Source organism: Hypanus sabinus, chromosome 11 (assembly GCF_030144855.1).
Source record: "Hypanus sabinus isolate sHypSab1 chromosome 11, sHypSab1.hap1, whole genome shotgun sequence".
Taxonomy (NCBI): domain Eukaryota; kingdom Metazoa; phylum Chordata; class Chondrichthyes; order Myliobatiformes; family Dasyatidae; genus Hypanus; species Hypanus sabinus.
In genome coordinates this window covers 50,412,521-50,439,143 of record NC_082716.1, presented here as the reverse complement: position 1 = coordinate 50,439,143, position 26,623 = coordinate 50,412,521, and the positions used below count along the sequence as shown (strand labels likewise).

The 26,623-nt window shown below is 39.7% G+C and overlaps 1 protein-coding gene and 1 long non-coding RNA gene across 7 annotated transcripts in view; one reads left to right on the top strand and one right to left on the bottom strand.

Annotated features, from left to right (window-relative positions):
- Positions 1-26,623, top strand: part of fggy (FGGY carbohydrate kinase domain containing) — a 302,066-nt gene that overhangs the window by 92,932 nt on the left and 182,511 nt on the right. For all 4 annotated transcript variants that reach the window (XM_059984315.1, XM_059984316.1, XM_059984313.1 and 1 more), the window contains one exon: positions 10,041-10,156. In XM_059984315.1, coding sequence (XP_059840298.1) covers positions 10,041-10,156 — 116 coding nt within the window. The remainder of the gene's footprint in view (positions 1-10,040; positions 10,157-26,623) is intronic.
- Positions 1-26,623, bottom strand: part of LOC132401945 (uncharacterized) — an 83,060-nt gene that overhangs the window by 21,518 nt on the left and 34,919 nt on the right. For 2 of the 3 annotated variants that reach the window (XR_009514759.1, XR_009514761.1), the window contains exon 3: positions 11,105-11,224. This is a non-coding gene — a long non-coding RNA (uncharacterized LOC132401945). Of the gene's footprint in view, positions 1-7,685; positions 8,258-11,104; positions 11,225-26,623 lie in introns of those variants that run through there. The other variant, XR_009514760.1, reaches the window with a different exon arrangement.

Here is a 26,623-nt window from a genome sequence, read left to right as displayed (position 1 = left end):
TCTGATTTTTTTTTTGCTGGCATGAAAAATCAATAAATAACACAAGTTTTCATTTCAAAATATGTATCTGACTTATGCTAAGTGTTGCTGATTCTGTAACCATGACACTAAAACCTAATTACTATTTCATGATTTATTCTGCAACAACATTTCTCTCTTACTGTTTAACAATTTATTCTGCAACAGCATTTCTCTCTTACTTTCGTTCTACTTTTTCCTCCTTCCTCCATTTACACTCCAATTTTCTCTGTAATCACACGCAGTTGTAACTATTTGGATGTGTTCTACTACTTGTAATGCACTGTTTTTCTATTCTATCTTTTAGACTCTCCTCATAACCCAGGCCCTCGAGGAGTATAACACTAGCAGCCATAGGTTTAAGTGACAGGACAAATTTAATGGGTATCTGAAGGGCAGGTTTTTCACACAAACTGTGCTCATTCCATATAGTATTTGTATATACCGGAGGAAATGGTAGAGGTGGGTACAATTACAATGTCTAAACGGCATTTGGATAGATGCATAGACTGGAAGGATTTGGAAGGATATAGGTCAAATGCAAGAAAATGGGACTCCCTCAGGAAGGTCCTTTGGTCAGAATGGACAAAAGGCCTACTTCCATGCTGTGTAATTCTGTGACTATAAATGTGATCCATTTCTAAGTCTATCTTCTTTTCTTCCCATGCTTCCCATCCATTTCCCACACTTCCCTTCTCAAATTAAAATTCTTATCTTTTTATGTTTGCCTTTATGGCCTTGTTCTGTGTATTCTTTTCTGACCCTGCAACCACAAATTGGGTGCAAAGAACATGTTTTCCTTTGGGCCCTTGCAAGACGTGATTCCTGCATTCGGGATAATGTGGCTGCTCAACTTCATCAGGTTGCATGGGATGATTCACTGTAATGTTGTTGCAATCCAAAGGTGGCTGAGCTAGCCATGCAAGAGATCAATTCCCCAAGAATTAGGATAGGATTTCATAGAAACATAGAAAACCTACAGCACAATACAGGCCCTTCGGCCCACAAAGTTGTGCCGAACATGTCCCTACCTTAAAACATGTCCCTACCCATAGCCCTCTATTTCTCTAAGCTCCATGTACCTATCCAAAAGTCTCTTTAGAGACCCTGTTGTATCCGCCTCTGCCAACATTGCTGGCAGCCCATTCCACGTGCTCACCACTCTCTGCGTAAAAAACTTACCCCTGACATCTCCTCTGTTTCTACTCCCCAGCACCATAAACCTGTGTCCTCTTGTGGCAACCACTTCAGCCCTTGGAAAAAGCCTCTAACTATCCTCATGATAGTCCCACAATCCATCTTAGCCTAGAAGTAACTAGAACTGCCTTGCTGTATTGAGTTGCTAGAATAGAATATGAATTTCAAATGGTTACCAGTAAGGGTATTTACTGAGTCAGAATGCTGATATGAGTTTAATGGTTCTGTGCATTTTAGCGATATCATAGCACTGTAGAATCGTAAACTGCCTTGTTCCTAGTGTTTTCGTTTGCCAAAAATCAATAACACAATGCCATTCAAGTTCTTATCCAGCTAATTTTCAACTCTAGTGAGACTAACTTGAGGAATGTAATTCCAGACCCCAGTAATAGTTGAAGGGAGTTTCCACATACCCTCTCATGTTAGATTTAACTGATCCAGTCTTAAATGCGAGGGCCAGAATTATGAAGCTTGTTGAGACTAAATGAGGTAGAATGCTCTTGGTTATACAAGTAGATATAAATAAACTGACTAGATGGACACAAAGTGCTAAATCTGAAAAACTGTGAGAAAATTCATTTTGAGAGATGACAAAGGATAAGAGAATACAAAATAAGGACGTGGAGAACCATACTCACAGTGCCTGTTCACAAACTTTTGAGGGTAGCAGGGCAGTTAAATAAGACAGGTAACAAGTCATGTGGGATCCTAGCCTGAATTGGATGAGGATGCATTAAATCTTCCCTCAGCCTCCTCTATTCCAGAGAAAACATCATCAGTTTCTCTTTACAACTACAATTTCCTAGACCTGGCGTCATGCTTGTAAAATTTTTCTTAACTCTCATTATCATATCCTTCCAGTAGGTTAGTGACCAGAACTGCTGGTGGGACTTTAATTATTTTCTTATGAATGCTGTGTACTGTTCCATGGATCATAGTTACTTCTTCTACTGATATTGGCTGTTATTTTTTTCAATTCCAGATTTTTTTTATTTGCATGATCTTAAATTACCAGCTCCCATATTGAGATCTGAAACCAAGTCACTAATCAGTACTATGCATGTAAACCCAGTAGCTTAACCACTGTGCATAGAGGTTAAGTTACTGGCTAATATATATATTGATGATGGCTGACAAAATAGAATATAGAACGTAGAAATCTACAGCACATTATAGGCCCTTGGTTGTGCCGACCATGTAACCTACTCTAGAAACTGCCTAGAATTTCCCTACCACATAGCCCTCTATTTTTCTAAGTTCCAGGTACCTATCTAAGAGTTTCTTAAAAGACCCTATTGTATCTGCCTCTACCTCCGTCACTGGCAGTGCATTCCTTCCACCTAACATAAAATAATTGGCTGTTTAAATGACTGACCTCTTGTTAGTCAGTCTATGCCTTTCTCCCTTTTTAAGAACAAGAGGAATAGACAGAGTGGACAGCCAGTGCCTCTTCCCCAGGGCACCACTGCTCAGTACAAGAGGACCTGGCTTTAAGGTAAGGGGTGGAAAGTTCAAGGGGGATATTAGAGGAAGGTTTTTTACTCAGAGAGTGGTTGATGTGTGGAATGCACTGACTGAGTCAGTGGTGGAGGCAGATACACTCGTGAAGTTTAAGAGACTACTAGACAGGTATATGGAGGAATTTAAGGTTGGTGGGTTATATAGTGGGGGCAGGGTTTAAGGGTCGACACAACATTATGGGCTGAAGGGCCTGTACTGTGCTGTATTGTTACATAGAACATAGAACAGTACAGAACATTACAGGCCCTTCGGCCCACAATGTTGTGCTAACCCTCAAACCCTGCCTCCCATATAACCCCCCACCTTAAATTCCTCCATATACCTGTCTAGTAGTCTCTTAAACTTCACTAGTGTATCTGCCTCTACCACTGACTCAGGCAGTGCATTCCATGTACCAACCACTCTCTGAGTGAAAAACCTTCCTCTAATATCCCCCTTGAACTTCCCTCCCCTTACCTTAAAGCCATGTCCTCTTGTACTGAGCAGTGGTGCCCTGGGGAAGAGGCGCTGGCTGTCCACTCTGTCTATTCCTCTTAATATCTTGTACACCTCTATCATGTCTCCTCTCATCCTCCTTCTCTCCAAAGAGTAAAGCCCTAGCTCCCTTAATCTCTGATCATAATCCATACTCTCTAAACCAGGCAGCATCCTGGTAAATCTCCTCTGTACCCTTTCCAATGCTTCCACATGCTTCCTATAGTGAGACAACCAGAACTGGACACAGTACTCCAAGTGTGGTCTAACTAGAGTTTTATAGAGCTGTATCATTACATCACGTCCCTTAAACTCTATCCCTCGACTTATGAAAGCTAACACCCCATAAGCTTTCTTAACAACCCTATCTACCTGTGAGGCAACTTTCAGGGATCTGTGGACATGTACCCCCAGATCCCTCTGCTGCTCCACACTACCAAGTATCCTGCCATTTACTTTGTACTCTGCCTTGGAGTTTGTCCTTCCAAAGTGTACCACCTCGCACTTCTCCGAGTTGAACTCCATCTGCCACTTCTCAGCCCACTTCTGCATCCTATCAATGTCTCTCTGCAATCTTCGACAATCCTCTACACTATCTACAACACCACCAACCTTTGTGTCATCTGCAAACTTGCCAACCCACCCTTCTACCCCCACATCCAGGTTGTTAATAAAAATCCCAAAAAGTAGAGGTCCCAGAACAGATCCTTGTGGGACACCACTCGTCACAACCCTCCAATCTGAATGTACTCCCTCCACCATGACCCTCTGCCTTCTGCAGGCAAGCCAATTCTGAATCTATCTTGCCAAACTTCCCTGGATCCCATGCCTTCTGACTTTCTGAATAAGCCTACTGTGTGGAACCTTGTCAAATGCCTTACTAAAATCCATGTAGATCACATCCATTGCACTACCCTCATCTATATGATTGGTCACCTCATCAAAGAACTCTATCAAGCTTGTTAGGCACAATCTGCCCTTCACAAAGCCATGCTGACTGTCCCTGATCAGACCATGATTCTCTAAATGCCCATAGCTCCTATCTCTAAGAATCTTTCCCACCAGCTTTCCCACCACAGACGTAAGGCTCACTGGTCTGTAATTACTTGGGCTATCCCTACTACCTTTTTTGAACAAGGGGACAACATTCGCCTCCCTCCAATCCTCCGGTACCATTTCCGTAGACAACAAGGGCATAAAGATCCTAGCCAGAGGCTCAGCAATCTCTTCCCTTGCCTTGTGGAGCAGACTGGGGAATATTCTGTCAGGCCCCGGGGACTTATCCATCCTAATGTATTTTAACAACTCCAACACCTCCTCTCCCTTAATAGCAACATGCTCCAGAACATCAACCTCACTCATATTGTCCTCACTGTCATCAAGTTCCCTCTCATTAGTGAATACCATAGAGAAGTATTCATTGAGGACCTCGCTCACTCCCACAGCCTCCAGGCACATCTTCCCACTTTTATCTCTAATCGGTCCTACCTTCTCTCCTGTCATCCTTTTGTTCTTCACATAATTGAAGAGTGCCTTGGGGTTTTCCTTTACCCTACTCGCCAAGGCCTTCTCATGCCCCCTTGCTCTCCTCAGCCCCTTCTTAAGCATCTTTCTTGCTACCCTATATTCGTCAATAGACCCATCTGATCCTTGCTTCCTAAACCTCATGTATGCTGCCTTCTTCCACCTGACTAGATTTTCCACCTCACTTGTCACCCATGGTTCCCTCACCCTACCATTCTTTATCTTCCTCACCGGGACAAATTTATCCCTAACATCCTGCAAGAGATCCCTAAACATCAACCACATGTCCATAGTACATTTCCCTGCAAAAACATCATCCCAATTCACACCCGCAAGTTCTAGCCTTATAGCCTCATAATTTGCCCTTCCTCAATTAAAAATTTTCCTGTCCTCTCTGATTCTATCCTTTTCCATGATAATGCTAAAGGTCAGGGAGTGGTAATCACTGTCCCCCAGATGCTCACCCACTGACAGATCTGTGACCTGACCCGGTTTGTTACCTAATACTAGATCTAGTATGGCATTCCCCCTAGTCGGCCTGTCAACATACTGAGTCAGGAATCCATCCTGGACACACTTAACAAATTCTGCTCCATCTAAACCCTTGGAACTAATCAAGTGCCAATCAATATTAGGGAAGTTAAAGTCATCCATGATAACAACCCTGTTATTTTTGCACCTTTCCAAAATCTGTCTCCCAATCTGCTCCTCAGTATCTCTGCTGCTACCGGGGGCCTATAGAATACCCCCAATAGAGTAACTGCTCCCTTCCTGTTCCTGACTTCCACCCATACTGACTCAAAAGAGGATCCTGCTACATCACCCACCCTTTCTGCAGCTGTAATAGTATCCCTGACCAGTAATGCCCCCCCTCCCCTCCCCCCCCCATCCCTTTTAAAGTACTGAAATCCAGGAAAATTGAGAATCCATTCCTGCCCTGGTGCCAGCCAAGTCTCCATAATGGCCCCTACATCATAATTCCGTGTAGGTATCCAAGCTCTCAGTTCATCACCTTTGTTCCTGATGCTTCTTGCATTGAAGTACACACACTTTAGCCCTTCTACCTTATTACCTTTATACCCTTTATTCTGCTGCTTTTTCCTCAAAGCCTCTCTATATGTTAGATCTGGCTTTACTCATGCGCTTCTTTCACTGCTCTATCGCTCCGGGTCCCATCCCCTTTGCAAATTGTTCTATAAGGGAAAGAGGTAGGAGTGATTCTGTTGGTACCTCATGGCTGTGACCCTTTTCCTCAATGCCACTTGACTGTCATTTTTGTTTTTACATCGGGACATTACATTAGGAAACGTCCTGTCCCTGTCCTTAGGCATGACATGCACTACATGGGAAAGTGGGAGGTGGTTGCTTTACAAAGGCAAAGGTAGTATAGTTTGACAGAGTGACTTAGAATGGAAGTGTTATAGCAGTTAGTGATGCCATCTCACAGCTGCGGTGAGTCTGGTACATTCCCCGCATTGTGTTTGCATGTTCTCCTACTAGCTGCGTGGGGTTTTCCCTAAGTGTTCTGGTTTTCTCCCACATCCAAAAGATGCTACATTATTTGACACTGTAAATTAGACCTAGTACAACTAGGTGCTAAGCAATCGATTCAGAGGAATTGACAATTATATGAGAGGAAATGCACTGTGGGAAATAAGATTGGTGAAATTGCTGGTTGCCAGCAAGGAGGTGATGGGGGCAGAAAGAACTTCATAGTAATATTGTAGGCAAAGAGGTATAAGCCCTCCTTACTTACCCTTGTTGCCTTTCTTGTTTATAAACTATTAATCAGGATTGTTAGTCGCTCTGGCAACAGGGAAGAAAGGTTCACTTGACAGCTTGGTTTCTTTTTCTAGCTAATTTGTATTTTTGAAAAATCATTTTCTATAGGCCAACCCAATGCTTCTTGCTTATCACATTCTGAAGGAGAATCATTGGCATGATAACTCTGTTTCTCATTCCCTGTATGCTGACTGACCTGCTGAATTCTTTGGGAGTTTTCTCATTTTGTTTTGAACCCCCTGCATCAGCAATTTATAGCTCCAAATCTTGGCCTGGCTGTTATTGTATTTAAATAGATTTGTCACTGAATCAGATTGCTATATTAAAAGGCTGGGTGGTGGGGTGGAGATACGTCTCTACCAAAGGCGGTGTAAAGTGCTGCTTCCCTCCACTAGTCTGCAGGCCACCCTTGGACAAAGCATAGCACCTGCTTAGCCACCCTGTTCAGGGTCATATGAAGCAATAGGTGCAGGTGGTGGATGATCGTATGAGTAGCTAGTGCTTATCATAATTCCTGATTATGTGACCACTGATACCAGGCAGACCATCCCTGAAGAGAATTGATAATGACACTGCCCAGAAAAAGGCAATGGCAAATCACTTCTATAGGAAAATTTGGCAATAATTATCATGGTTATGGAATGACCATGATTGCCCATACCACACAACTTGGCAGGTAACGAAGACATATTAAAAAATAACAAGATGGTGAGGGTCTTATATAGAGAAACTGCTGGAAAATCTCAACAAGTCAGGCAACATCTGCAGAAAGAGAATTCAGTCAATAACTGAGATTTTCAGCTAATATAGTTCAGCTTTAATTTTCCTTTAAGAACAATGAATTGTTGTGGAACTAAACTTTCAGTTCCTGGGTATTTATAAGAAGTGTTTATCAGTTTATTGACAGTATGACTGCAATATTTAGAGTGTCAAATGTTCAATCTCCAGTGAAAAGGAGAATGCAGCACCAGATGGCAAGGCTTCCCTAGAGTGCAGGACCTCACACTCATGTTACTATCGAACAACTCTCAGGCGTTTGTCCAAACTGTGGCAGACCAAACAGAATGAAATAATAAAGGTGAATACTGTATGTGATATCTTAGCAGTGTCTACAGCCCCTTCATTTTTATAGCCTTCACTTTGTTGCTACAATTTTAGGGAGCAGGCGAATGAAATGGCTGGATTCCAAGATGTGAGGGTTATTGATACCAGCAGAGAATCCTTAACAGGCAAAACACTTTTGGAGATACACAGATTAGGAATGCTGAAACAAAGTCTGCGATCCTGATTTGACGGTTGGAGAATTGCTGCACAAGCCCAACATTGTATCAGGAATGAATTGGATCGGCTATTTAAAGCATCCAGAATTATAGAGAGAAATGCTGTCTAGTTAAATAAGGTAAATGATCTGCAAGTGGAAGAGTTGGCAAAAACAGCCAAAGTTAATGTACAATCCCATTCCTTGATTTGTATAGAGCCGTAAAGGAGTAGTTTTCTCTTTAGAGATCAGTAGAAAACTGGAGAAACAGCCATTTGCTCTTAAAGTGAAAACCATTTCTCTTTAATCTTCTTAATGATATATCGGTCCTGTGAATGACATCGTTTGATGTCATCCCTGTCAATGTTATGTCACACATTTCAACAACAAATGCAGCATTAATTTTTCTGCTATTATGGAGTCAGCCTTTACATTTGAAGTTGTCCCACTGTGCTTGTCTTCTTATTTATGAAAGTAAAATACCTGAAAGATACCAACGAACATCATAATCTGATAGTTGCAGAGGAAATAATCTTATCCAATGGTGATGTATTCAAGTAACTTGCTATGTCATAATGGTAAATGATGTTAATTCAACAATCAGCAATAGATTTTGACATGGATAAAATTCGAGAGTATAAGGAAATACTAGAACAATGTTTGAATTTCACTGCCAGTGAAGAAGACAATATTATCACATCCCATAGTGGGTGATATTGACTAAATATAATATCTCCAGGCTTTTCCCCATTTATTTAAGATAAATATTTTATCATTGGATTTTATATGAGTACAAAGAAATATTCAGTCTTGATTCTCATTCTTGTTTTGGATGCCCAGTTCTTAATAATTAGGCCTACTGTACTTTGATTCATAGATTTAATTTAACTATGCTAGCTGATTTTCTACCCTATTTCAAAATTCAAAGTACATTTATTATCATAGTATGTTCGCATTATTCAGTCTTGAGATTGGTCTCCTTACAGACAGCCACAAAACAAAGAAAGCCAAAAGAACCAATAAAAAAAGAAGATTGTCAAATACCCAGTGTGCAGGAGAGAAAAAAAAACAAATTATCCAGACATTCAGGACAAATGCGAGTCCTTAGACACAAAGCCTGCCACAGCTGGAGCAGGCCACAGCCTTAGCCTCAGTTTGGTGCAGAGCGAGTAGACATCACAGAGCCTGGAGCAGGCCACAGCCTTAGCCTCAGTTCAGTGCAGAGCTGAGTAGACATCACAGAGCCTGGAGCAGGCCACAGCCTTAGCCTCAGTTTGGTGCAGAGCGAGTAGACATCACAGAGCCTGGAGCAAGCCACATTCTCAGCCTCAGTTCAGTGCAGAGCTGAGTAGACATCACAGAGCCTGGAGCAAGCCACATTCTCAGCCTCAGTTCAGTGCAGAGCTGAGTAGACATCACAGAGCCTGGAGCAGGCCACATTCTCAGCCTCAGTTCAGTGCAAGGCTGAATAACAAAAGTTAGACTTTCTAACATGCTTATTCTCTCTGAATTACATTCAGCTAAATATGTAGGATGCTAATTTTATACAGAAGGATACCCTGGACTTTATTAACCAAACATCAGGAAAATGGAAGATGGTTGAGAGGATTGTGGTCAAACTTAGAAATACAGAAACAAGTAGCATATGTTCTTACATTTTAATCTTATGTCATCTTTAACCATGTCAACCCTTTAAATCACTAACTCTTCCCCAATTCCCATGCTTGGTACCCTACCGTATCATAGTTGAGTATCCTGACTTATATACTGTTGTTGTCACTGTAGATTACTCACACCTTGGAGCCCTCTAATGTGCAATAGCATTTGCAATTCTTTTTAATGGGAAGAGAGAGAGAGAGACAACAGGTATATTGGAACACATTAGCAGTCACACTTGAAGGCAGAGGGGAATTGAAAAAAAAGAAGCTGTTTGAGCTGATTTTTTTCATCAACAAGCAGCGACCTCAAAATTCTTTCAAAATAAAATCGTCTACCCTGTGAGGTAAATGGAGGCTGTTACAAGGTATTGTGCTCCACAGATGTTTTCGGTTTGATCTTGCAGTTTTTTCCCCCCGATAATCATAAGTGATTTGGTTTGTCACAAATAAACATAAAAAACACTGGTCTATGCAGCCTGACTTTGATGAGTTTTTCCACCATTTTCTGTCACTTGTAAATTTGTAAATCATTTATCAAAATTGTTTATGATAATGACTCAGTGGAAAATACTTTATCTTAATTCTGCTTCCTTTACCTTATTTTCTAGATCTCTCTGTACCTTGGTTTGTAAATGGACATACTCTGCACAAACGGGCTGGGATGACTGCTTCTGGAAACAAATTGGACTCGAAGATTTAACAGTCAATAATCATTCTAAAATAGGTACATTGCAATAATAGTTGTTAACATGAATGTGTTTCTTTGGGTATTTTAAAATGGGATATTTCGTACTGGCATGCTGTTTATCATATAATAGAGATGTGTGGTTTGGCACTGTTGCTATATATAGTTCTTATAATGAAATAAAATCCCTGGCTGATGCCTTGAGTACAGGAGGTTCTCTGATATACTTGTGTAAGATTGTTTTAGGTTCCCTCCAGTTGGCTGACCCAGGGAACATTTTGCTTTATTTAGAATGTTAGAAGCCTGTAGATCCATTATTGGTCCTGTAATCTAAGCTTGCTACTGAAATAAATGCAATTGCACTTCTGCAAATCAAGATTAACCTTTTGGCTGAAATCTGGGCTTAAACTTTAATAAATATTCAGTTTGCTTCAAACTGGAAAGTCAAAATGAAAACATAATGCCTTTCTAATCAGAATAATGTGTAAGTAATATGATAGAGCAAAGGTTAACACATCAGCCACAATTTTGCATTTGATTTTACTTCATATCTAAAGCTAATAGAAAATTACGGCTATTTTTATCGTAACTGTGATACCCATATAGCCCTCACAAGAATAATTTTACACTGCTTTCATATTTGCTCTTGCAGCTACAGTACTTTCCACTCCCATTTGATGCTGATGCTAATATAAAGTCAGAATGTGATTTTTAAAAGAAGTGACTGTTATTGCAAAGAAATATGAAAAAAATGCAAATTATTCCTTTTATGATCTGACTTCCTGTCCAAAGGGAGGAATGAGATTCTCTTCAGTTTTAGGATATTTGTCAAAAAATCAGAGGTAACTAATTATAGCAAAACCAGGAATACTGTCAATATACTTTTGGATATGCAAGATGAAAAGCACAACTTGAAATAGGAATCTTCAGAGCAAGACAAGATGTTCTTTGCCATATTAAAAATAATCTAGTACACTGTATGCTCACCTCTTATGCATGGGATTTGAGACTGGACCAACTAATGAACATCTTCTGTTTTTGCTGGCTGAAGAGAGTCTGTTGTGAAATTAACTTGACTAACATCTTTCCAGCTCATTGTCTATAATTCTGGAGAAGAAATCATTTAAAGAATTAGTAAGTACACTTGATATAGGGAATGGGAAAAATACATCAAAAGTTATTTTAGCAGAGGTATAGGGTGTGAGTCACAGATTGCAGCAGAAGTATAGGGTATGAGTCAGAGAATTATTTTCATCCCAAATTCCCTGTAGGTCTCTTCTTCTATGGGTTTATTTCTCACTCAACACCCACTCCAACTATCCCCTACTATTCGTCACTGTTTTGTTCTTCATTGCCCCTTGCCCTTTAAGGGAAGTTATTCATAGAGTGGATGAATCTTTTCATTAAAACATAGTCATAGAAAATAGGAACAGTGCACAATTGAGCTCTATAGAATAGTTCCATCTTTCAGTAGAGTAATAGCTGATCATCCACTTCAGTACCCTGTTCAGCTTTCTCTCCACTTCCCTTCTCCCCTGCAGCACTAAGAAACTTAACTGTTCCCTTTTGAACATTTTTAACGACTTGACTTCCAGTATCTTTTGTAGTGGAGACTCGCACAGATTCACCACTCTTCAAGTGAGGAATTTTCTCTTAACTTTTTTTTTAATGGCAGAACCAATATCTTGAAGTTGTATCTCCTGATGTACTATTTTCCAGTCACCAGGATCATATTCCCTACATCTATAATCTGTCCCAATTATATAGGTTTCTCTGAAGGCTCCTTTCATTCCTCTATATTTCCAGGAATAGATGATGATGGGATAGATGACTTTGTTACCAAGTTTTCAGATGATACGAAGATTGGTGGAGGGCGGGTAGTGTTGTTGAAACAGGAAGGCTGCACAAGGACTTTGAGAGATTTGGAGAATGGGCAAGAAAGTGGCAAATGAAATACAATGTTGGAAATTGCATGGTCATGCACTTTAGTAGTAGAAATAAATGTGCAACTATTTTCTAAACGGGGAGAAAATCCAAAAATCTGGGATACAAAGGGATTGGGAAGTCCTTGTGTAGAACACCCTAAGGGTTAAATTGTAGGTTGAGTTTGTGGTGAGGAAGGCGAATGCCATGTTAGCATTCATTTCAAGAGGTCTAGAATACAAGAGTAAGGATGTGATGCTGAGGCTTTATAAAGCACTGGTGAGGCCTCACCAGTGTGGACAGTTTTGGGCCTCTCACCTTAGAAAAGATGTGCTGGCATTGGAGAGGGTCCAGAGGAGGTTCACAAGGATGATTCCAGGAATGAAAGGAACGTTTGATGGTTCTGGGTCTGTACTCATTGGAATTCAGAAGGATGAGAAGGGATCTCATTGAAATCTTTTGAATGTTGAAAGGCCTGGACAGAGTAAGTGTGGAAAGGATGTTTCCAATGGTGGGAAAGTTTAGTACAAGAGGGCACCGCCTCAGAATAGAGGGGTGCCCTTTCAGAATAGAGATGCACAGAAATTTCTTTAGCCATAGGGTGGTGAATTTGTGGAACTTGTTGCCACATGCAGCTGTGGAGGCCAGGTCATTGTATTTAAGACAGAAATTGATAGTTTCTTGATTGGACATGGCATCAAAGGTTATGGGGAGAAGGCCGGGATCTGAGGTTGAGGAGAAAAAAAAAGGATCAACCATAATTGAGTGGCGAAACAGACTCAATGGGCCAGATGGCCTAATTCTGTTCTTATGTCTTAAATATGGGCCTAATCAAATCAATTACTTATTATTTTATCAGTTCAAACTCCTGAAATTAATCATTGCTTGTGCTCTGTCCATGACAAGGAAGGCACTAACTCTACTTGAAGTCTCTTCAAAGCCCATTTGCAATGTATCACTTGCCTTTTTGGCTGCTTTGTCATTGCTTTTAATGACTGATGCTTACGAACACCTTGGCCTTGCTGTATCCCCTCCTATCCCAGTCTATCATTATTCAGATAATAATCTGTCTTTTCATAATCAAAGTGAATTACCACACACTTGGTGACTTTATACTGTATCTGCCAACTTACCTGTCACGCATTAGAGCTTCTTTATACTCTAATCACCCTCAAATATCATCCCATCACCCTGCTACCAGTTTTGCAAAACTGGAAGTGATACATTTAGTTCCTTATCCAGATCACTGAGATATGTTGATGCTACTGTGAGTAACTGTGGTCCAGGCACTGATTCCTGCAGCTCTTCCCTTTCATCCCATCCCATGATGGGATTAATTTTCCACATTAACTTCTAATGTAGGGCCTTATTGGAAACATTCTGGAAGTCCAAATACATTACATTCTCTTGTGTCCATTCCATTAGTTACATCCTCAAAACATTCCAGAAGATTTATTCAGAATAACTTATCTTCCATAAGTACATGCTCATGTTCAAGTTCAATTATCATTCAACCACTCATGAATACCCATGAATACAGCCAAACAAAACAGTGTTTCTCTGGGGTCAAGGTGCAAAAAACAGTACCAACAGACGTACACAGCACAAGGCACATATAGTACTATAAGATCGCCGTAAACATACTGTCACACAAAAAAAAGACCATGTCTCTGAGTTCATGAATGTTATCAGCAAGAGCAAGCCCACAGCAGTCTGTATATGAATATAATCCAGATTGACTTCCACTGAGTGAAACCAGTGAACCAGATTGCAGCATTCCACGTTACCAATGTCCTACAGTAATCACAACAAAAATTACTAAGACAGCGACTTGCATAGCGCCTTCACGCAATGATTCTGTTGCTTCTCTGTAGCAGGCAGCGACGTGGTCTTCACCAGGTCCTTTTTAAGACCATAAGACAGAGGAGCAGAATTAGGCCATTTGGCCCGTTGAGTACTCTGTCATTTGAGCATCTTCTCCCTTGTAATAGTAACTGGATTCACTTCTCTTCCCTCACACCTTTAACATCTGACACACTGCTGGTGTCTTCCACAGTGAAGACTGATGCAAAATACGCATTTGGTTCAGCTGCCCTCTCCTTGTCACCCGTTATTATTTCTTCAGCCTCATTTTCTAGTTGCCCTATATCCACTTGCCTCTCTCTTTTATTTTTTACATACTTGAAAAATCTTTTACTAGCCATTTTGATACTGTTTGCTAGCTTGCTTTCATATTTCATCTTTTCCCTTCTAATGATTCTTTTAGCTGCTCTCTGTAGGTTTTTAAAAACTTACCAATCCCCTATCTTCCTGCTATTTTTTGTTTTGTTGTATGCCCTCTCTTTTGCTTTTATATTAGCTTTGACTTCCCTTGTCTGTCATGGTTGTACTATTTTGCATTTGAGTATTTCTTTATTCTTGTAATACATCCATCCCGTACCTTTCTCATTTTTTCCAGAAAGTCACGCCACTGCTCTCTGCTGTCATCTCTGCCAGCATCTCCTTCCAATTTACTTTGGCCAACTCCGATCTCATACCACTGTAATTTCCTTTACTCTACTGAACTACTGCCATGACAGACTTTACTTTCTACCTATCAAATTTCATGCTGAAATCAATCATATTGTGATTATTGTCTCCTAAGGGTTCTTTTACCTTAAACTCCCTAATTGCCTCTTGTTCATTACACAACACCCAATCCAGTATAGTTGATCCCCTAGTAGGCTTAGTGACAAATGGCTCTAAAATGCCATCTTGCAGGCATTCAACAAGCTCACTCCCTTGAGATCCATTACTATCCTGATTTTCTCAACCGACCTGCACATTGAAGTCTCTCATAACTATCATAACATTGCCTTTTTGAAACGCATTTTCTATTTCCCTTTGTAAACTGTGGTCAAAATACCAGCTCCTGTTTAGAGGCCTGTATATAACTGCCATCAGGGCCCTTTTACCCTTGAAGTTTCTTAACTCAACCTACAAGAATTCAACATCTTCTGATTCTATGTCACATCTTTGTAGTGATTTGATGCCATTCTTTACCGGCAGAGCCATGCCACTCCCTCTGCCTACCTTCCAATCCCTCTGATACAATGTGTAACCTGGGACATTCAGCTCTCAACTACAGTCATCCTTCAGCCATGATTCAGTGATGGCCACAGTATCATACCTGACAATCTGTAATAGTGCAATAAGCCTTATCCGCCTTATTTCTTATATTCTGTGCATTGAGTGACAGTGTATTTGCTACCCTTTGTGATCCCGCATCCCTAATGCACTGATACTCACCCTGCTGGCTGCAATTTTGTCCTATCATCTGCCTGCCCTTCCTCACAATATGACTGCACACTATCTTTGCTTTAGGTAGTAGATTTGCCTTTGCCACTCTATAGTCTACAAGTACTGTTCCACAGATGTTTGGAAGATGACCACAATTGCATGTATTATTTCCAGATCCACTTCATAGTTCAGCTGGATGCAGATAATCAGACCTGATGATCTGTCAGCCTTAAATCCAGGTGTTTTTCCCAGCACTTTTTCTTTAGTTCTCCTCTTTATTTTGATTCCTGCCTGTCACCAAGCCCTGATTTCCTAATATATTTAGGTAGCTATTTATATCCTTTTTTTGTGAAATGTTTAATTCTTTAACCAGTTTTTTTTTCATCCCTATTATAATTTCCACTGCTTCTGACTGCAGAGGACTTGATCCTTTTTTTCTTCACACATTCCTTGGCCTAGAGCCCTGAAAGTTAGAATGCAGGTAAAACAAATAAGATATTGGCCTTTATTGCGGAGAGATATGGGCAAAAGTCTTGCTAAAACAGCTGAGGACTTCTGCTATACCACACTTGGAATACTTTATCTAACTTTGAATATTGGAAATCATCCCTGGGTGGCAAGAGACTTAGCTGAGGTTAGTTAGTACCCAAGTGCTGGAGTATCTGAAACCAGAATTGAGGCATGATACGAGACTGAAATGAAGACTGGGTTCTAAACTGGACACTAGATGAGAATCCAAAGTTGAGCTGATGATTGAGCACTGAACCTCAGTTCAGGTTAATTAAATGGAGTTTTAGGTGTTAGAGCATCTAAATCCTGCAGACTGGCAAGGTTGGATATGTGGCGTAACAGCCAGATGCTGTTTGATATTCTCTCAATTGGGGGAATCAAAAATTAGATAAATTTCAGGATTAAGGGATCCAATTTAAAATTGAGATAAAGAAGAATTCCTTCCCTCACAACACTGTAAATCTTTGAGATGCTGTATCCTCGAGAGATATGGATGTACAGTCGGCCCTCCTTATCTGCGGGGGATTGGTTCCAGGAATCCCTGTGGATACCAAAAAACATGGATGCTCAAGTCCCTTATTTACCTGTCTCCGTGCGGGTGGACTTTAGGACCTGGGGAGCTCTGAACCTTATTTAATCTGGCTCAATGCAGGTGGACTTTAGGCCCTGGGGAGCTCAGACCTGCCGCCCGCCGCTGCTGCTGAATCCGCAGTGATTCTGTTCCATTGATGGAAAACGATCACGATTGAAAATAAAGTGGAAATAATAAAGCGATCAGAAAGAGGTGAAATGCCATCAGTCATTGGAAAAGCGTTAGGCTACAGTTGGTCAATGATCGGAACAATTTTAAAGGATAAAGTGAGAATAATGGAGCATGTGAAAGGCCCTGCCCTGATGAAAGCTACAGTTATTACTAAGCAATGCAGTGGTTTAATTATTGAAATTCATATATTTCTTAAGCATTTTATATGCATAGAAAGGTAAGATGTAATCTATATACTAAGACAAACGTTTGACTAACTGACGCTAAACAATACCGGATGTACCTGTTCTGACTTATGTGTAAATCCGACCTAAAGACTGCTTGTACTTTAAATCATCTCTAGATTACTTATAGTACATAATACAATGTAACTGCTATGTAAATAGTTGTTATACTGTATTGTTTAGGGAATAATGACAAGAAAAAAAGTCTGTAGATGCTCAAACAATGAGTGCTGGAGAGAGAACTTCCGGGTTTTCTCGATCCGCAGTTGGTTGAATCTGTGCATGTGGAACCAGCGGATAAGGAGGGCCAACTGTATGTTCATTCCTTGAATGTTTTCAAGTTCAAGATAGGTGGACATTTGAACTATAAAGAAATTAGGTGTAATTAGGATTAGCCAGTGGAGTGGAGTTGAAGTCAATAATCAAAGTCGTAATTTTATAATTATATATCAATGCAAATTCAATGACTGCAAAGCTTCATTCAGCCTCATATTCTTATGTTATTATACTCCTGATAGTCATTGCCTTTTCAAGTTCATGTGCCAGAATTATAGATTTTGCAGGACTTGCTATATTGTCTTTTTCTTATCAAGCAAATAGGCTAATGACATTAAAGGTTTAAATTTTATACAGTACTACTATGTATACAACTAATCTCAATTAAGAGTTTAATAAATAGCTGTTGCTCTGAATCATGATTTAGTACACATTGGTTTTAATTTTCGTATAGAAGAATATTCGCACTCATAAGTTTACAATTCTACTTGGAAAATTAATTTCAGAACTTAATGGATATTTAGCTGAGATAAAATCCATGGTAGTCTACAGCGCACATTGACTGTCCCAAATAATAATATTCTCCAATTGGGAAAATATTGCAGTAAAATATTATGCTTTTACAGTTGTGATTTTTTTGCTTTCAAGGAATTCTGGAACAGTCATGCTGGAATATCTATTCCATGGTTTAACTTTAGATTGGTACATATTTTTTTACTGTAAGTACACAGCTGACCTGCAGTTAACAGACTTGTTATTTTGTATGAGAATCATTCAGTATTAAAGTTCAGGAACAATGAAATGCACATTCTGTTTTGTACACCAGTTGAATTATTTTATAAAGTGCAGGCATGAATTTTCATTGTATGTACTTAACATTTCTGAGAAGCTTGAACCTTCATACATTTTACTTATGTAGGATTCTGAAGCAATAAGTTATTACTTGTGAATATTATTAGCAGGATTATATGAAATCTGAAATAAAGTGAGAAAGCAATCATGTTTAATGTTGCAAAGGAAACAAAAGGAATCTCTGTGATAGAGAATCTACCATGATCACAATGTCAGAAGAAGTTGAAAGGACCGAAAGGCTTACTCCTGTTCCTTTTTTAATATTTGTATGTGCTAAATCCACATCTACATCAATGGAGCTGTAGTGGAGCATGTATCAAGCTTCAAATTCCAATGATATCACCTGGTCCCTTAACTCCTCCATCCTGATCAAAAAGGCACAACAGCGCCTTTATTTCCTGTGGAGCATCAAGAAAGCTCACCTCTGTCCCAGGATACTGACGGACTTTTACCGCTGTACCATTGAGAGCATACTCACCAACTGCATCTCAGTGTGGTATGGCAATTGTCCTTTATTGGACTGCAAAGCACTCCAGCCTGTGGTGAAAACTTCTTAGTGGATTATCGGCACCCAATTGCCCACCATTGAGAACGTCTACCATAAACACTGCCTGGGCAGGGAGAAAAGCATTATCAAGGATGCATCTCACCCTAACCATGGACTTTTTACTCTCCTCTCATCCGTTAGGCGCTACAGGAGCCTCCGCTCCCGCACCAGCAGGCTCAGGAAGAGCTTCTTCCCTGAGGCTTTGACCCTGCTGAACCTCACATCACAACGCTAAGCAATATCGCACTCATATTGTACTGTCTCAGTACTTCTATATTTGTGTGCTGTAGCACTTAATTTTTATTCACAGTTATTTTGTAAATAACACTATTCTTTGCATTTCTGGTAAGATGCTAATTGCATTTCATTGGCTTTGTATCTGTACTCGGGACAATGACAATAAAGTTGAATCTCATCTAATCTAATCTAAATGCAGATAAGGAGAGAATAGGTGAGAACGGAGTGCAGGAAGTGCAGCAAGCGTGATTGCTGGTTCTGTAGAGGGAAAATCATGGCTAAAAACTTACAAGGCTGTATTTTCTCCCATCCTGCATTTAGGCATTTACTCTATATAGTTTCTATGACTCTGTTGTAGCTGCTTTGCTGATGAAACTTCCCATGCCAATGCTTTTTGAATGGCTTCCTTTTCTGAAGAAAGATTGGGCAGGGTAAGCATATAAGCACTGGAGCTTAATAGTGTGAGAAGGGTTTTAGCTAAAAGATATCAGGTTCTGAAAGATCTTGACAGGGTGAAAGACAGGCCTATTTTTCCTCTTTAAATATTATTGGTCTTTGGAACACTGTTCTTCAAAGGACAATGGAAGCAGAGTATGAACATTTTAAGGCAGAAGTAGATAAATTCTGAATAAGAAAGGGGTTGAATGATTATGAGGTAGGTACAAATACAATGTGATCTTCTTGAATGGTAGAGCAGACTGAGGGGTTTGCTCCTGATCCCAATTTGGATAGTTGTATATACTTTGGGTCCCAGCTGTAGTTGTGTTTCCTAAAGTCAAAATGCCATTTAAGTTGTTGGAAAGAGTAAAATAGATGTTAAAATGACGTTAAGCAGCAAAATGGATACCCTATATTCATCAATGGATATCCACTGTCCCTTATATACAAAGTAAACATATCTTGGTTTGGGAAACAATTAATAGCTGTAAGGACTTCATTTCTTGAAAGATCAGGGTTAATTAGTCCAAAGGTATCCAAACAATATGTGAATTCCTGAAGAACGATGATATTAGACACTCCAGTCATTGTCATTTATGGACAGAGGGTCATTTTCCAGGGAATTAGTACCCCATTCTCAACAGGTAATTTTCGCCGTACTCTATCATTGATATCTGCAGATGCTGCTACAACTTCTTGCAACAATTGTGTGGAAGTGCCCTAAAATCTTAGCTGACTTCAACTGAATTTATAAATGCACCTTTCATCCTCTCAGCTACAGTACCTCAACTGCATATCCACAAAGCACAGGTTTTGATCTTGGGGTATCCATTCCTTGCCCATAGATATGTACCTTTTAAACGTACATTTATCAATATTCAGTAGTTCAGTCTATTTTTGTACTGTGTCATGCAACACCATGGTCCTGAAAAATGTTGTCTCATTTTTACTATGTACTGTACCAGCAGTTATGGTCGAAATGACAATAAAAGTGACTTGACTTGACTTGATTCTCCTTTAAAAAATGACTTACATTGGTATATTGCTTTTTTAAGTCAACGTCCTTTAGAGATGTGGCAACCATTTTGTTTTATAGAGGTTTCAGAAGGAGCAATATGAATATAACCAGCTAATCTGTTTCAGGGATATTAGCTGAGGGATAAAAATTGTCCAGGACCTTGAGCTGAACACCCCAGAGCTTTTTATTGATTTAACTGTAAACTGCTATACTCGCAGGTCTTCTTTTCTACAAAGTTTGTTGATTTTCTAATTTGATGCGAGCCATACACTTTAAGTGTTCACTTCTCCTTAGCAACTGTTCATTTTTATTGTGGTGGGTGAACTGTTTAAATTGTACGGTTCCATCCGTCCAACAGAAGAAAGCTGTAAAAAAAATCTTGTTGGTAGAGTGTTTCAATGAAGATTGAGGCTCCTCTGTTCCATTGCAATCATCATAATTATTGGATTATTGGTGTCCCAACTCTATTATTTACAATAAATGAACTGGAAATATAAATTGTTATGATTACATTGAGGTGGTGGGGTGGAGATATGTCTTTACCAAATGAAGTGTAAGGTGTTCCTTTCCTCTGCTAGCCTGCAGGTCACCCTTGGGCAAGATGTAACACCTGCTTAGCCCGCTGATCAGAGTCTCATGAAGCCATGGGAGTGGATGGTCGTGTGAACAGCGGGTACATAGTACATATCACAAGTCCTGGTTGTGTGACCACTGATGCCAGGCAGACAATCTTTGAAGAGTATTGATTTCGGCTGGGCTCACCCGTCGTGTAAAGGCACTGCCCAGAAGAAGGCAATGGCAAACTACCTGTGCAGAAAAATTTGCCAAAAATAATCATGGTCATGGATAGACCATGATCACCTACATCATAGGACATGGCACATAATGATGATGATGATGACGATTATGTAACATGTCCTAGATGTTATGAAATTAATAATTCCAAAATAAACATTCCTGGTGTAAGGAAACTGAAATTCTTATAAAATATTGTTAGTTTAGTTTAAATGTTGATGAAGATTATAATGATTAGTGACATAATGTTTGAATTGTAGGCTATACTGACAAATTGCTTAAGTCTTTGCTTTGTGAGACAATATTTGTGCAATATTTTCTTCATTGACATTTTATTAACTTGGTCATTTCCTTTGAGTCAGCAATAAATTTTGTTTCTAATTTCACCAGTGTAAATTAAAGTTGCCAGACAGTATAATGATCAGTAACCGGTTTAAACAGGGTTGCTCCTGATCTTGTAAAATTTCACAATACTTCTTCAATTCTAAGTGGTATTTTTTTTGGCAGTAATAAGTGCACGTTATCTATCTCCTGACTATGCTATAAAATAAACATAATGATAGATGCAAGGAATCAGCTGCAATTAAGAGTGCTTAATAATTCTACTGCAGATTTTGGATAATGGATTAAAAAAAATGATGAAAAGAATAGTTGCTTCTAAATACTCCACAGTAGTATTTTGGCTCTTCCAAACAGTATCACATTAAGAAAATTGAAAATCTATTGAGTGCTCAGAGCTGAAAAATCAAATCAACTTTTACCTTATTTTCCAAGAACAAAGGTATGTTGCCCTTTTCCAATCCAGATAAAGGGTCTCAGCTCAAAATGCCAACTGTCCATTTTGCTACACAGATTCTACCTGATCATTTAATTCCTCCAGTGTCTTGCTAATTGCTTCAACTTTTGGCATCTGCAGTCTCTTGTGTTTCCTTTGATGAGTTGGCATCGGGTTTCTCTGTCTGAAACCAGCAAATTGACCTGTTAACTATATATAATACACCTATCAAAAATACAGCTTTTTTTCACAGAATCTGTTAGAATGCATTCGGTTTAATCTGCACATAACTCCTTTTGCCACTGAACTGTCCAAATGTGAGTCCTGTGGCCCGTCTTTCTGTGGCAGCTGTAAATCTGAATAGTCTGAAAGCTCACTAACAGCTGTGCTTTTTTTTAACAAAACTTTTAGAATTGGTATTTAATATTTAACTTATTGGAAGTTGTTGTTGTGCCATTCACTTTAGATCTTTTTATCTCTTTAGCAGCAGCTCATTTTTAATGTGGTGAATGAACGGCTTAAATTATAGGGTTACATCCTTTCAACAGAACAAAGCTGTTAAAAAAACTTAGTGGTAGAGTGTTTCAGTGAATGGAAGTGATTGTTGTACCATTTAACAAACTTGGTTCTTGACAGTCTCTGCCTTGGCAGTCTCCAGCACTTTTACCCCTCTTGCAAATTTTCAATAAAACAACACAATATATTGTCACAGAGAATCTACACAATTGTGGCAACTGCTGATATGAATAACGAAGTTTTATATAGACTAATATTTCAGAAGTTAAATTGTTTCCAATTATCTTTTTACTAAGTTAAGAAGATTCTTGAGGAATGAATAACAGAGGTGAGATTCTGTGGATACAATAGAGACCTGGAAGGTATGTTGCCTCCCAGGTGCCAGGGTCAGGGATGTCTCGGATTGGGTCTACCATTCAAAAGGGGAGGGTGAGTAGCCAGACATCTTGGTACAAATTAGCACCAATGACAGAGGTAAAAAGGTTGGAGGTCCTATTAATTTCTAAGGTAGGGACATGTTCAGCTCAGCAGTATGGGCCGAAGGGCCTGAATTGTGCTGTAGGTTTTCTATGTTTTTATGTTTCTAAATCTGAACCTCTGTCCCCTACACCAGTTCCTCAACCATGCATTCATCTTTCATATCATCCTACTCGTACCCTCAGGGGATGTGGCATAGGCAGCAATCCAGTTATTATTACCTTGGAGGGTCCTGTTTATCAGCTTTCTACCTAGCTCCATAATATAGCATGCAAAAAGCAATGACTGATTGGCAAAGAATTAGAATAAAGGGAGCCTTTTCTGGTCGGCTGCCAGAGACTAGTGGTGTTCCACAGTGGTTTGTGTTGGGACTGTCAAATTTATGGACAATATGAAGGTAGGCAGAGAGGCAGATAGTTTTGAGGAAATAGGCTACAGAAGGACTTAGACAGATCAGGAGAATGGGTGAAGAAGTGGCAGATGGAATACAGTCTTGGGAAGTGTATGGTCATGAAGAAATAAAAGGTTAGACTATTTTGTAAGTGGAGAGTAAATTTAAAAATCTGAAGTGCAAAGGATCTTGGGAATCCTTATGCAGGATACCCTAAGGGTTAACCTGCAGGTTGAGTCAGTGGTGAAGAAAGCAAATACGATATTAGCATTCATTTCGAAAGGACTAGGATATTGAAACAAGGATCTAATGCTGAGGCTTTATAAGGCACTGATGAGGCCTCATTTAGAGTATTGAAAGCACTTTTAAGCCCCTTATCCAAGAAAGGGTGTACTGACATTGGAGAGGGTTCAAAGGAGGTTCACGGAACTGGTACGAGTTTGAAGAGCATGAAGGAATACAGGGAGAAGGCAGAAGATTGGGACTGACAGGGAAAATAGATCAGCCATGATGAAACAGCAGAGCAGATTCAATGGGCCAAATTACATAATTCTGCTCCTATATCTTATGGTTTTATGGTCTTTTTTAAGATGGAAGACAATGGCCACAGAGATCAGAATTTACAGATTAAATTGGGTAAAATCTTGCAAGTAATCACAGAGGAATCTGCAATATATATAGGTAATGAGAGAAGTGTCTAATTCATTTACATAAGTAACTTCTGATTTCCGGGAGAATCATTTCCATTTGGTGTTTTGTAGAACCTCTCATGATAATTCATATAAACCTGGATTTTACTGAGTGGATTACTGTAGAACAGGGCTTTACAACTTTGGGTCCACAGACCTCTTGGTTAATGGTAGGGGTCCGTGACATAAAAAAGGTTGGGAACCCTGTTGACAAGGTCTATTAAATCTCTTGGGCATCACGTGTTGTAATTTTGTCATAAAAGTATATGACATCACTGAAAACTTTCAAACATTACTGTATGAGTACTATACTGAAGTACAAAACTAAGGGTGGGAATTTAAGCCTGGAGTGAAAGAAAGTGTGCAAGGCAAAAAGAGTACCTCATTTCCATTTTTATAAGGAGAAGAAACATTATAGTTAATGAGATCACTGGTGGATATGCTGTTATTCTAGGGCATGTTGGAGTCACAAATGCGACATTTAAGCTCTTCTAAAACATTTAAATGGATAAAGCGCCCAGGGTGTGATGAAATCTATTCCAGGTTAATGAGAGCATCAAGGGAGGAGATTGCCGGGGCCTTGTCAGGGATATCAAAATCCTCTTTAGCCACAGGCAAGCCCTAGAGGACTAGAGAACAACCAGAATGTTATTCTTCTCTTTGAGAAGGGCAATAGATACAAAATGGGAAATTGTAGGCTGGTGAGCTTTATATCAGTGGCAGGGAAATTACTAGTGGAGATTCCCAGGGATAGGTTTTACTCACATCTGGAAAAACATAGGCTTAATAGGAATAGCCATCATGGGCTTGTATGGGGTAAGTCATGTTTTACAAATGTTTGAGTCTTTGAAGAGGTGTCAAAGATAATTGATGAGGGGAGAGCGATAGATGTTGTATACATTGACTTTGGTAACACTTTTGATAAAGTCCTTCATGGTAGGCTGATTCATAAAATGAATGCATATAGGATCCATGGTGACTTGATAGAATCGGTTTAGCAAATTGCTTTTGCTATGGAAGACAGAGGGTAGTGGTGGAGGGTTGTTATTCTGACTGGAGGTCTTGTGTAAGGATCAGTGCTGTTCACGATATAAATAATTTGAATGAAAATGCACACGACACAAGAAGGGGCAAAGTGGTAGAGAATGAGGATGTTTGTCAAAAGGATTCACAGGATATCAACCGTTAGAAATGTGGGCGGAGGAATATGGCAGATGGAGCTTAACCTGGACAAGTTCGAGGTGTCCTCTTTGAGAGGTCAAATGTAAAAGGAAAGTATACATGAAATGGCAGGATCCGTAAGAGCGTTGATGTGCAGAGGGATCTTCGAGTGCAAGTCTGTAGTGGCAACACAAGTGCATAGGATGGTAAAGAGGGCATGTGATCTACTGTCCTCATAGCTTGCAGCATTGAATATAAAAGTAGGGAAGTCATGTTGCAGCTGTATAAGACTCAGATTAGGCCAAAATTTTGGAGCCTTGTGCATTGTTGTTTGCTGCAGAAAGAATGTGAAGAGTTTGTAGAGGATGCAAAAGAGGTTCACCAGGATGTTGCCTGGATTAAAGAGGAACACACCCAAAATGCTGGAGGAATCAGCAGGTCAGGTAGAATCTATGTTGTCATTTTAGGCCATAACACTTTATCAGGACTGGAAAAGACTATCCAGACAGAATATGAGGTGTTGCTCTTCCAACCTGAGTGTGGTCTGATTGTGCCAGTAGAGGAGGCCATGGATCAACATTTTGGAATTGAAGTGAGTGGCCACCAGGAAATCCTGCCTTTTGTAGCAGATGGAGCAAAGATGCTCAATGAACTCTCGCCAATGTTGACTTCTTTGTCCACTTCTTTGTACCCACTGATCTCTGTCCTGGAACTTATCGCTGAGGGGAGACAAGTGCTACACCTACCCCTACAGCTCTTCACTCACCATTATTCAGGACTCCAGTCGCAACCCTTTACCTGTGAGTCTGTCAAGGTCACCTACGGTATCCGGTGCTCTCAGTGTAGCTTCCTCCACAACGCTAGTTTCTCACCCCCTCTGGATTTTCTGAGTTCGCTGAAGTTTCAGTAACTGGCTTATAATTATTTTTCCTTCCTTTTTAAACAATAGTACACGTTAGCAGTCTACCAATGCTTCAACACCACTCACACAGTTAGGGATGTTTAAAAAGAGCTTTGGCAAATTATTCCCTTGTTTCTTTAATATCCTGCGATACATCTCATCTAGACAAATAATTTCAACACTTTTAAAGGTGATTTCATCCGTTAAAACTTATAATCAATATTTCATATACCTCCTCCTAATGTTAGCAGTTGTATCAGAATCCGAATCAGGTTTAATATCACTGGCATATGTTGTGAAATTTGTTGTCTTTGTGGCAGCAGTAGAAAGCAATAAATAATAATAGAGAAAAAAAACTGAATTACAGTAGGTATGTGTATATATTAAATAGTTAAATTAATTAAGTAGTGCAAAAATAAAAAAAATTAATAAGTAGTGAAGTAGTGTTTATGGGTTCATGTCCATTCAGAAATTAGATGGCAGAGGGGAAGAAGCAATTCTTGAATCGTTGAGTGTGTGCCTTCAGGCTTCTGTACCTCCTTCCTGATGGTAACAATAGAACAGGGCATGTCCTCTTCATGTCATCTTAAAACTTTGTTTTTTACCCATCTCTCTGTATTGAGCAAATTTAAGAACTTCATCATTGGCATCTTCTTCCATGTCACTTTAATGAATTGTAAAAAGTTAAGGCCCAGCTCAGATCCTGGTGGCACATCACACATTATATTTTGCCA